Source organism: Dryobates pubescens, chromosome 5, assembly GCF_014839835.1.
Source record: "Dryobates pubescens isolate bDryPub1 chromosome 5, bDryPub1.pri, whole genome shotgun sequence".
In the NCBI taxonomy this organism is placed as follows: domain Eukaryota; kingdom Metazoa; phylum Chordata; class Aves; order Piciformes; family Picidae; genus Dryobates; species Dryobates pubescens.
The window spans coordinates 42,943,171-42,955,956 of NC_071616.1; the positions used below are offsets into that span (position 1 = coordinate 42,943,171).

At 43.9% G+C, this 12,786-nt stretch overlaps 1 protein-coding gene across 2 annotated transcripts in view; it reads left to right on the top strand.

The window, feature by feature from the left end:
• Positions 1-10,674: 10,674 nt before the first annotated feature.
• The window catches only part of NOVA1 (NOVA alternative splicing regulator 1), a 187,881-nt gene continuing 185,769 nt past the window's right edge, over positions 10,675-12,786 (top strand). Inside the window, exon 1 of one of the 2 annotated variants that reach the window (XM_054162106.1) lies at positions 10,675-11,627. In XM_054162106.1, coding sequence (XP_054018081.1) covers positions 11,492-11,627 — 136 coding nt within the window. In that variant the 5' untranslated portion in view covers positions 10,675-11,491. The remainder of the gene's footprint in view (positions 11,628-12,786) is intronic. The other variant, XM_054162105.1, reaches the window with a different exon arrangement.

A 12,786-nucleotide genomic window follows, 5' to 3' on the forward strand; every position in this document is an offset into this window, starting at 1 on the left:
ATATAATCAACTAAACCATGGCACCAAGAGCCTCATCCAGTCTCTTCCTAAACACCTCCAGTGATGGTGACTCCACCACCTCCCTGGGCAGCACATTCCAATGGCCAATCTCTCTTTCTATGAAGAACTTCTTCCTAACATCCAGCCTAAACCTCCCTTGGTGCAGCTTGAGACTCTGTCCTCTTTTTCTGGTGGTGGTTGCCTGGGAGAAGAGACCAACCCCCACCTGGCTACAGACTCCCTTCAGGTAGCTGTAGACAGCAATAAGGTCTCCCCTGAGGCAGGTATATAAATAAAGACTGTTTAAGTGAATATTTGTATAACTGAACCAAATCTTACACACTTCAGTAACCCCAGCTTCCTCAGCCTCTCCTCACAGGGCTTGTGCTCCAAACCCCTCCCCACCTTTGTTGCCTGTCTCTGGACATGTTCCAGCCAAACCCAAACCCTCAAGCTGTGCTATATCCTTGTATTTGCTTTGCCCATTTTATGGGAACTCTGTTTCTATGGCTATTAAATTTCAACAGACCTGAGTATGTCTCATTACTTGCAGAAAATAAATGTCCAAGACATCAAATACAGGTAAGGTGAATCTATTGCCATTCTGGTTTGTGTAGTGTATTATCCAGGAGGCATTTTCTCCATCAAGCTTTAGGCTTTTTGGTAGCTAAGATAGTCAGTCTCCATATCATCTCTCTTTCACCAGTAGGGAAAATTCTTCTTGTTGTCTTTGCTGAGGTAGAGCTCCTTAATGTGCTTAGTGTCAGATATGGTTTGATAAAAACAAAGATGGAGGAGGCAATAATGGGAGAGGTAGAAGCTTAGATTTAGTACCCTCATTTTAATCTGTTGGCAACAATGAACTTTTAGGTGGCATGGGATATAACAGGTTTAAAAAACTTATTCTTAACTGGGCAATATTTGGCTTTTACTCTCTACACAGCATCTACATAACTTCATCAGCAAACATCAGCCATGCATTATTTCTAGATCTGTCACATCAATCTACTAAAATATGACATTTTCTTCTATTTTCTATATTATGAGTGCCTTACAGATGTGAAAGTTGCCAAGACTTTGTTTGACAGACATGTCAATTTTTAGCCTGGTGCCTGTTGTTCCTCTGTGCTTCTCATCCATGAGCATGCTCCTTAATATCTGGAACAGTGTGGCCAGCAGGAGCTGGGAAGTCACTCTGCCCTGTGCTCAGCACTGGTTAGGCCACACCTTGAGTCCTGTGTCCAGTTCTGGGCTCCTCAATTCAAGAAAGATGTTGAAGTGCTGGAACGTGTCCAGAGAAGGGCAACAAAGCCCTGTAAGGAGCAGCTGAGGGAGCTGGTGGTGTTTAGCTTGGAGAAGAGGAAGCTCAGAGGAGAGCTTATTGCTGTCTACTACCTGAAGGGAGGTTGTAGCCAAGTGGGGGGGTGGTCTCTTCTCCCAGGCAACCAGCACCAGAACAAGAGGACAGTCTCAAGCTGAGCAAGGGGAAGTTTAGGCTTGATCTTAGAAAGAAGTTCTTCACAGATAGAGAGATTGCCCATTGCAATGGGCTGCCCAGGGAGGTGGTGGGATCAGTGTCCCTGGAGGTGTTTAAGACTGGATGAGACACTTAGTGCCATGGTCTAGTTGAACTGTTAGTGTTGGGTGATTGGTTGGATTTGACAATCTTGGAGGTCTCTTCCAACCTGGTTGATTCTGTGATCACTGCCATGAGACCATATTGAGTTAAGAATGCCAGGCATTAACCAAACTGGCTAAACTGGCAAATAGAAGCTGTCAGACTGTACATGGCTTCTCACAAACTTGACTTTACAAAAACAAACAAACAAAGAAACAAAAGGTGAACATGGGGTTCAAGGGATTAAAACACTTTGTTACAAACACATACAAAGATTAGAGTTCATTTCCATTTTAAATGCTTACTAACAGGCAGACCAAGCAGGGTAAACATGTAGGACAAGATCCTGGGGCTCTGGATTACAGGGATCGAACAGCAGTCCATCCAAAGCAGTGACAGCATGTGACAGAGGCAGGAGGTCCACTTATAAATACCTTTGTTGTGAGCCATGATGAGGCTGCAAGCACTGCTGCAAATGTGCACAATGATCTTGTTTCTCTCCTTTTTTTTTTCTTAATGTTTTTGGTGTAATTTTTTTCCTTTTTCACAGGTATTCATCTCAGTTGCAAAGACTCATTTCTGCAGTGGTTTAATTTTTTTACTGTATCCACACATGCATTTTTTTCCCCCCCATTCTAGAGTAAACAGCTTAAGCCTCTAAATAAATAAATAAATAAACAAACAAACAAACAAATAAATAAAAGATCAAGAAGAATACAACTATGTAGAAGTTTTGAAACAGCAGTCTCCCCAGCTGGCTGAAATATTACAAACAAAATACTCCACAAGGAAATGTACAGGAAACATTATCAGATTTATGTTTGCTTCGTACAGGAAACATATATAATATTTTTTTTGCACACAAGTAACGTGCAACTTTCTGTTAATTAATATTTCCATCTGTTTATTATCAGCACAAACAATGGCTGTGCAAAAGATTTTCCACCTAACTTGGGATTTTTAGTCACTGGAAAATATGTTGTTGGATCTCCCTTTCACAACTGCCAAATTTTAAACTGCATGCTCATTTATCAGAAACAAATCAATCATACATTCCTAAGTACTCTTTAAGTGTATTCTCATTGCATAGCCCAAAATATCTCTTTGCAAAAGTCATTCAAATTGCCCATCTAATAATAAAATAAAGAATATAAAAGAGAATCTCTTTTGCTGCATGAATGCATTGTGGTTTATGTTAATATCTCTCACATAGCTTTCTTCCTCTCTCTCCACTATTTCTTCCCTTAAATATTTTGCATTGAATGACTTAAAGCCCCTTGAAGTTAATAGAACCGTTTTCATCCAGCAGTTCCATGAACTTTTGTCCTCTATCTAAATGGTTTTAAAAGAACGGGGAAGTTTCTAAACATAAGATATATACATGAAACATTTAAAGCAATGTGTAACTTGTCAGGAAGCAAACAAACAAACAAGTATAAAAATCCTTATATTCAGAAAGATCAGCAGGGCTGCAGTAAAAAGATCCCCATTGACTTATTGTATGCTCGGGTGAGATTTGGTGGCCTGGATCTGCAATACTGAGGCAGTGCTTCTCTCTCCCATTGAACTGAAAACAAATGAAGCATTAATTCAGCAAGGTAAACATATGCTTTACTTTGAGCATATGAGTTACTCCATTCAGCAGGGCTGAACTCAAAGCCATGCACCCACTCACAAACAAACATACATAGCAACTTCATGAGTCTTAGTGAAATGTAAATCAAAACCAATTGTATTTTGCAACTGGCACTAAATAGCAGAGTGATTCTGTATCTTAGAAGTGATTAAAGCAAAAACAGTCTCATATTTTGCTACCATTTCCTGTTACCAGCGCTGCTTTCACTCCAACAAAATAAGAAGATGAATGATCCCCCCCTCCAAGCAATTAATATTCTGCCACCACTTCCTTCTAGCTCAAAACCAGTAACTAAATAATTTAGATAGACTTGCACTGCTGAGGAGCTGTCGGTTTTAACTCCACTGTACTGAGGAACAGCCTTTGACTCAACTAGGCAGCATTATGCCTAATCCTCATGCTTTTCCTGGGGACAGATAGCCTTTGTTTGCAGCTGACACACAGATACATGTTTTCATGGCAAACTCTGAGGATATGTTTCAAATTGTTCTGGACAATTTATCCTGGCAGCAAGCTTAATGTGCTTACCCTCCTCCCCCACCCCCCAAAAAATGACTTTTTAATTCAGCAGTGTTTTGTAGTAATTGGTTTCAAGCAGGTAGAAATAGAAAGCATTGGGATAATTAATTATTGTAGGTAAAGCAAAATAATTCGTTTAACAAGCCAAACCAAACTCTAAGACATTTGCTAATCTCCAGGGAAGAATCAGTTGACCTTAGCAGTGTAGCTTTTTATTCTGAAAGGTAATAACAATTGCCTAAAATCTCTCTGTGCTGAAAATTAGTTTGGAATGTGCTGGCATATGCTTTTAAATAGTATTTATTTTTTAAGACCTCTAGATCTCTACTAGAAACCACTGCTACTGCAATGAAATTAAAGAGTTGACTTCCATTACCTTTCCATCAGCAAAAATATCCTACTGTTATAACAGTATTATACATGTAAAAAATTACTTTAGTTGGAATAGTTTACTATTTGGAAAACTGATTGAAAATTGTAATGGAAAAAAAAAGTGGGGGTTTAGTGGTGGTTAACAGTAGGAGACTTTACTAGTATAGTTTAACTAGGGTATATTAGTCTTTAATGATCTCAAATAGTTTACTTCTTGGCTGGGAACAAAATGGTCAAAGCAACTCAAATTCTGCTATATAGCTTAAGATAAATCATGGTTACTACAGGGAAAAAAAATCAGTGGCTTTGTCTTTATTTTCTCATTCTTGTTTTTCCTTTGTCCTCTGTGCAACATGTTTGCTTGCCTCCTTTCCATTCCTTTTCCAGCAAGATTTCTAGTGTTTTCCCACTAAAATAACTCTGTTTGTCAGCTGAACTACAGCAAACTTCCAGGGTTCCAAAAATCCTAAGACCCCATAGTGTAAGGCTCAATATAAAATTACCACCTGTTTTTCACTAGTTTTAATTTTTGAGAACAACCAAGACTGTATCAGACTCTCTGACAGCACAAGTGAGCTCTAGTAGAGATGTCCTTAGGACCACTTAGAAGGTGCTGCATTGTCCTAGGTCTTTCGGTTCACAGCAATGGGTCAAGGATTGACAACAGAATCAAACACCCCTCCTCCCCCAAAATAATATTGCTGTTAGTTTATTTTTTTCCCCACATTTCACTTGTACTAAAGTGCCAAATTCTTGAACAAGTAAGACAGTGGTGGGTGGGGAAAAAATAAGACATAAAATAGTGATACTGCTAGAGCAATTAGAATAATGGAGATGAGGGAGTTGGGGCTGTTCAGTTTGGAGAAGAGAAGGCTCCAAGAGACCTAATTGTGGCCTTCCAGTATTTGAAGGGGGCTACAAGAAAGCTGGGGAGGGACTTTTTAGGGTGTCAGGGAGTGATAGGACTGGGGGGAATGGACAAAACTAGAAATTGGTAGATTCAGATTGGATGTTAGGAAGAAGTTCTTCCCCATGAGGGTGGTGAGACACTGGAACAGGTTGCCCAGGGAAGTGATAGAAGGCCCATCCCTGGAAGTTTTTAAGGCCAGGCTGGATGTGGCTCTGAGCAACCTGATCTACTGTGAGGTGTCCCTGCCCATGGCAGGGGGGTTGGAACTAGCTGATCCTTGAGGTCCCTTCCAGCCCTAACAAGTTTGTGATTCTAGGATTCTAGGATGCTGATTCCTTGAAAAATACCCCATTCACTATCCTGTTAGAGGAATACTTTCTGAAGTATCTGGAGTGATATCTGGCTGAATTCAGTCTGTAGAAAAGGATGGCTCACCCATGTTCTTTTTAAAGTGCTAAGAGGTGCATAATCAGTAACACTGTAAACTGACACAAGCTACACAAGGTGATCCTGCTGTTTCTTACAGATTATGTTACATCATTGCTTCCTTATAATGGAGTTACTCCTAGTTTGTACCAGTTTTAATTCATGAATTATCTATTTTCCTATTAAAAAACCCCAATCAAGCAATCAAAAACCAGACACACACAAAAACAACCCCCAGATCCCTCTCCCCGTAAATACTGCTATTATTGGAAGACAATTGAATCTAGTCTTGGGTTTCTTTCATCTGAGAAATAAATATCTTTAAATTCCTCCACAGAAGGATCACCATAGACATGTTTTTTTAGGGGGGGGGCAAGTGTCCAGACATTAAAGTTTCATGGATTCTGAACACGTAGTCAATTCCTTGTGAGGGATGAAAGCTGATCTTGTCCTGAGGCTATACTTTTTAACATTTCAATCTGGATAACCCCAAGATATAAGAGAAACAAGAACAGCTTTTAAATCTGATCTACAGATTCAGGAATGAAGAGGTGAGAATAATTTAGTTGTGTATTCCTAGAAGAAAAGCTGAAAAGAAAAAGCATTTCTCAATCTGGATGAATATTGTGGGAACAGGAGGAGGCAGTTGATCATTTGGCCAAGACAGGACAAATGGACATTAATTGCCTATACACACACTCTCTCTCCTTCCACCACCAGAAAGGGAGATTTTGGCCAATATATATTCATGTTATGATGCATAATATGGTCAAATTAGTAACAATTATAAGTTACCATCCTTAGTTTGCTGGAAAAAGAAAGCTACTAGTTAGTATGAAAAGGTTTAGCAGTTGTCCATGTTCCTTTCTGTGAAGAGTGCAACTACAAACATTTGGCTTTTAGTTTGGCAAAGAAGAGAATAGAACAGAATAGTAGAATAGAATAGAATAGAATAGAATAGAATAGAATAGAATAGAATAGAATAGAATAGAATAGAATAGAATAGACCAGGTTGGAAGATACCTTCAAGATCATCGTGTCCAACCTACCATCCAACACCACCTAATCAACTAAACCATGCAACCAAGCACCCTGTCAAGTCTCCTCCTGAAGAACTCCAGAGATGGTGACGCCACCACCTCCTCAGGCAGCACATTCCAATGCATTTGATGCAAGTGCTGATAATGAAAGGGGAACAGATAATCGGCTAACTTCCTGTCTAATACATGTTTAGCAATTATTAGTTCTTTTTTTCCACACAAATCCTAAAATTTTCCTTATATAGCTACAATCTTGGAGAAGTTCCACGGAAATGTGGTTTTTTTTAGTGATGAATAACTTCTGCAGTACTTAAACAAGCAACAAGTGGATAATTTAAGCAATAATATAAACAGGTTAACTTACAGAATGTCGGAGGAGAAATGTTTCATAAAAAGAAAAGTGGAAGTTAAGGACTTCATCAAAACTTCTGTATTCAGATAGTGAATGGCAATTTTAGTGGAGGCAAAATTTACCAGGAATCGTTCAGCAACAAAAAACCACCATTAGTAGTGGCATCATGCTGAACAAAGACCATATCTGTCTTTGCTTACCTAACCAGGATGCTTAAGAAGTAGTGGGTTTTCACTCAAAGGCTATTAGGCTTTGTCATATTTTTCATAAGGGGAAAAAAACCAAACTGATCATTCTGTTAGCCAGTGGAGAGCTATCCATCACTTCTACACGAAAGAGAAGGCTGAATTTTTCTCCACAGCCCAGACTTTATCAGATTAGCTGGTGTTTACCAGAATGGTACCTCAGTTACTATGCAGATTTCTGGCTGATAAAATACATGCTTAATTGCTTTAGTTGATGCCTCGTCCTAATCCCTTTCATTTATAAGCAGAGTTCTCACGTCTGTGGGAGAGATTAGTTTGAATGCTAACATCCACACCTCCACCAGCCAAGGGCATTTTTAGAAATAAGGCTAGGAAATTGAATTTGTATTCCATGCCATCACTGAACTAACTCTTACTGAAGTTACAGCTAGTAAGATGACTGAAAGAAACACAAAAAGGAATCAAGATCTCACAACAGTTTGAGTAACCTCTGGTTAGATATTCCAGTCTAGATCTGGCTGAAAAAAAGTAAAGCTGAGCAACAGATTAGGAAGAAAAAGGAAAAAAAAAAAAAAAAGAATTCTGTATACAGACACTTTTGGTTTTCCATAGGTCCTTTCTCCATAGAAATCACAACAACTGAGTGAGAGCAAGGCTGCACTATAGACCTCCACGACTATTTTCTCTTGTGCTTCAGACCATGAACAAGGCAGGTGGTTAATGCACCTCAGGGCAGTTTGCTTGCATTTCGGCAAAAGCTATTTCATTGTCCCCAATCCATGACAAAACCGCAGCTTGCTTTAAACTCGCCGTGACCTCTACCACTAGAGGGCTGCACCTTATGAGATATGACCCCCTAGACCCTAATCATCACTGCTCCGAGCAGTGAAATCAGGAGAAATGAGCATATTCTGAAGCGTATCTGTAACAACTAACACCTGTCTTAATATTATACCAACATTTGTTGAAACGTTTATTATATGCAGCTATTTGCTTAGTCAAACAGAACTGCTACTGGAAACTAGCTTACAGGCTGGTGGCATAGTTTTAGCTAAACTCTTCACAGATGAACCTGTCTATTAAACTATATATATATATGAAAATCTACTAATAGCTATGAGACAAGTTGAAAAAAAAGCTTGTCTTAGTGGGACTGGGAGATAACATATTGGGAAATTATTAAACAAAAAGCATTCTGCAGAGACAAGGGGAGGCACTTGTGAAACAGCTGTTGGTAAAGAAACAGGCTAAGGCAGGACAGACATCTGCTGAGTCTGAGGAAATTAGGTTTCAGGATTACCACTTTTTCCTCTAAGCTTATGGAAGCTAGATACACAAACAATATACACATGGCTTATCACATTAAAACACTTTTTCATTTTACACTTTAATATCCTTGTTATTGGGATGAAACAATACTTTTGTTTAAAGAAAGCAATCAAGTACATGTTTTAAAAGCTAATTGGAGCTCCCAAAGGGAAGACTTGCAGGTGCTGAATCCAATCAGATCTGCCACATAATTAAAATTGGTGCAGGGGCCACAGTAAAACAGATGTGGTCTTAAAACAAGAGAATTGTTTGATTCAATGTTAATACAGATGAATGGGACATATTCAGTGAGATAAAGGGAGCAGTGTTATAATTTATCCAGTTCCACTGCCGAAATTGACTCAAGATGGCTTCATTTGAACATTGTGGGGCTTTTATTTTTGTCCTCAAATTTTTCCAGATAGCATTTGCTTACTTTACAAATAAAAAGCGGCCTGTGAGGACTGATGACCCAACAAACTGGACCTGAGATTTTCAAGTCACGCCGTGCTCTTTCTGGCTCAAATGCTAACTAAAATTTTTCAACTGGAACTTGGTAAAAAAAATAAAATTAAAAAAAATAAATAAAAAATAGGAAGAGCTAGAATCAGTCCCCAACTTGCTGTGCCATAATTGTGTCAGCTAGTGCCAAGGTAACAGAAGCCTAAAATTTTATTTCAGTCAGTAAACTAAGCAATTATGAGTCACAGTATCTTAGATACAAAGGGTATATGATGAGTAAGAAAGTTCCATTTTTACACAATCATTTTCCTGACCATATATGTTGTCAGATCGTTACTGAATCTGCTGTATCTATTTCATCCCCCCCTGTGAGGAGTATCACATTCCTGGAACACAATTCCCAAAGAAGTCATTGAAAGTTTCCTACATACAGTGCTGAAGGGAGTTCTTCATTTGTGCACAGGAGCCCGTTTAGATATTAAAGCATCCATGTTTTTAATATTCTGTAATGCATTACGTATCTGCCTTGTAATGTATAAGTAGAGGTGATGTGCTGTATCATATATTATAGATGGAATTTGTGTTTTAAGTATCAAAACACTATTTGGGGCAGTGTTAATGGTAAGTACTGAAACGAAGGCTGAGTCTCCCAGGGAGCTTAGGACGGATCTCGGGTTTCATCCACAACCAGCCAGGTTTTAAGCTTGCATAGTAAGAGGAATCAAGTGCAGCGGCCATTCTGCGCACACACGTTATCGATACGAATTTAGCACGGCGCAGGCTCTAACGCAACAAACGCACATTTCCCAATTCTGTCCGGAACTGATGCTCTAGCACTGACCGCCGCCGCTACCGTTGTACCGGCCAGAGAAAACGTTCCAAAGCCAATCGCTTAATTAAATAGCAAAGAGTAGAAATGCTTTTCTCGTGCGCAGACAATCCCTCCAAGCCCTCCCACCGTCCTCTTCCCTCCCCACCCGCCTCCGCACATTTTAAGCTTAAACCCGAATAATTGGAGACTTATAAGCAGAAATAACCTTCGTCGCAGCGAAAGATCTTTGCATTTTTTTTCTAGGAGAATTTTACGTAAGAAATGCCGCTCTGTGTCACATAGCTCCATCTAGCCCGGCTGTCAGTATAAAAATAAGATCTTTATTATTTATTTTTTTCCACAAGCCTGCGCGATGCAGCCTGGCGCATCCACCGCTGTCCCCCGCTCGCCGCCCGCGCCGGCTAGGGAGAAGGGCCCGGCCGCACCGGCCGGGTAGCACCGCACCGAAGTGGTGCAGCTCAGCTCAGGGAGGACATGTCCCCGCTACCCCACCGCCTTCACGGGCAATCGCAGACGTCCTCCTATGCCGTTGCGGGCCCATGAGGCGCAGCGTGTAACCCAGGTGACGCCGCATCACGGCGGGGACCCTCCCGGGGAGGGAGCCCGCGTCCACACACGCCCTCCCAGTCGTCGCCGTCGTTGTCGTCGTTGTAGCCGTCGTTGTTGCCGCCACCCCCGCCCCCCACCGGCCGCCGCAGAGGTTAAACCGCCCCCGCCTCCCCCCCAACGGCTCTTCCACTTGCGGCCGGTGATTGGCTGCGCCTTTCAATCCCAGCTTCGCTCTCTTTTGTTTCGATTGGCCGAATCTCCCGCCTGTCTTCGCAGGAACCCCGCCCTTCTTTTTTTATCCCGGCGTTCCCCCACCCCCCGGCCTGTCCCTTATCTACACCCCCCCGCCCCCCCCCCCTTCCTCCCCGGCATTGGAACCCCCTCCCACGGCTCTGCCCTCTCCCGCCTTTTGGGTGTCCGTGGTGTAGCCGAGGGTGGCGGCCCCTAGCCCACGGCCGATCGGGCAGCTAGCCTCCTGTGCGCCCGGCAGAGCCGGCGGTGCTGGGGCGAGAGCGGAGCCGCGCCGCACGGGCAACGATCTCCTCTCTCCACCCCCGTGCACACGAGTCCGTCAGTGAGGGAGGGCACGGGTGGCCGGGAGCAGCGGGCAGCCGAGCTGCAGCACCGGGCGCGGCGCTAGGGCAGGCAGGAAAGGAAGGGGCTTACAGACAGTGTGAATCATCTCCCACTCACTCCCTCACCCACCATTTACACCAGTCGCTCGCTCGCTCCCTCCCTCCTTCTCCTCCCTCTCTCCCTCCCTCCCCGCCGCCTCGGTCTCACTCGTTCTCTATCCCCTCCTCTCCTCTCCCACTCACTCTCTCCCCTCCTCTCCTCTCCCACTCACTCTGTCCTCTCCTCCTCCTGTCTCACTCTTTTCATTCTTTCCCCTCCTCCTCCTCCCCTCTCCCCCCTTCTCTTCCCTCTCTCGCCCCCCTCGTTCCCCTGTCTCCCTTCTCATCTCCTCCTGACACTGCACTGCAGCTGCTCCTCCAGCCCAGTCCTGCCCGCTTCCCTCCCTCCTTTCCCTTCCCTTCCCTCCCCCTGGGTGCCAGATAAACAAGGCGCGCAGCATCCTCGACAATCCCGAGCTTAGCTCTACATTTTCGAAAAGGACAAGAGAACGGGACGAGCCCCCTCCCCTCCTCCTCCTCCTCCCCCTTCCTCCTCCTCCTCCTCCTCCCCCCTTCCCTCCCTGCCCCCCCCCCTCCCCCCCCACCACAGAAGGGAAGAGACAATTCTCCTCCGAGCAGCAGCAAACATGATGGCGGCAGCTCCCATCCAGCAGAACGGGACCCACACCGGGGTTCCCATAGACCTGGACCCGCCGGACTCCCGGAAAAGACCGCTCGAAGCCCCCCCTGAAGCCGGCAGCACCAAGAGGACCAACACGGGCGGTGGGTATATCCTCTGTCGCCTCCCCCCCCACCCCCCGCCCAACCCACCCACCTCTCCGCTTCCCTACCTGCCTGCCTGCCTCCCCCCCTTCCCCCCCAAACATTCCCATTTCTCTAATGTTATCATTCATCAAAATGGCGTCGGTTTTCAGCATCTACCAGTCTTTTTATTTAATATCCACGCTGGGGCTGCACAGCCGTGACCCTATGGAGACTAGGAGGGAGCACAAGGAGCTTCTACAGCCCAAGCTATCTCCCTCGCCCCTTTAACGATGGGCGAAAATAAATGGCAGCTGGAAGGAGACGGCAAACGCACTTTCCTCCTTCCACATCCTTTGGGTCGCAAGTTGAATTTCAGCCTTGCCGTGCGTTTTCCTCTTCCTTGGCCTCACTTCTATTGTCAGCACATACACGGCGTGTGTTTGCCGTGCGGGGGGTGAGGGCAGGCTGGTAGCGGGGGGGAGTCGCCTCTCGGTTGCGGGGACTCGCGAGTTAACATCCTGCTCTTCCTGGAGGAGATGAGTTATAACGGGACCAGCATCTCCTCTGGCCGATTACACTGGAGTCGTCATAACAATGCACCGAGGCAGAGGTGAATTTATTTGCCCAATATTAAGAGCAGCGGTCTGCCTGTACATAGTGCATGGTTCAGCCAGCTATGTTAATACGGGCGGGCACGACTGTCACACAGGCACTTCTTGAGGCGCTTGTAAGAGAAGTAAGGTGAACTGGGATCGTTCCTTCTGCTTCGGGGGGAAAATAAACCCAAACCAAACAACAAAACAAACAATCAAAACCCAACCCAGCAAAGCTACCCAACTTTGTGAATCAGGTTTCACGATAAAAATCTTGCTATCCATGCCAGTAGGACGTTGCTTTAATTGCCGGGGAGAGCCTAACTGTGGGGAACCAGTGTACCCTTATTCCCTTGCACTTTTCCGGAGCCCGTTACAGAAGGTCCTCAGACTTCAGTGTAGCTGGGTTTAGCAGTGAGCTGAGGGCACAGACAGTTGTGCAGTTGCCGAATCAGACTGGGCATCCTTTTTTCTTTCCCCCCCTCCATTCATTCTATAAATCTTTTTCCTATTCCAATTGTGTGCTTTAACGCCAGTGGTGGGTGGACGACTGGCATTGTCTATCTCATCACCTTTTAAGTGTA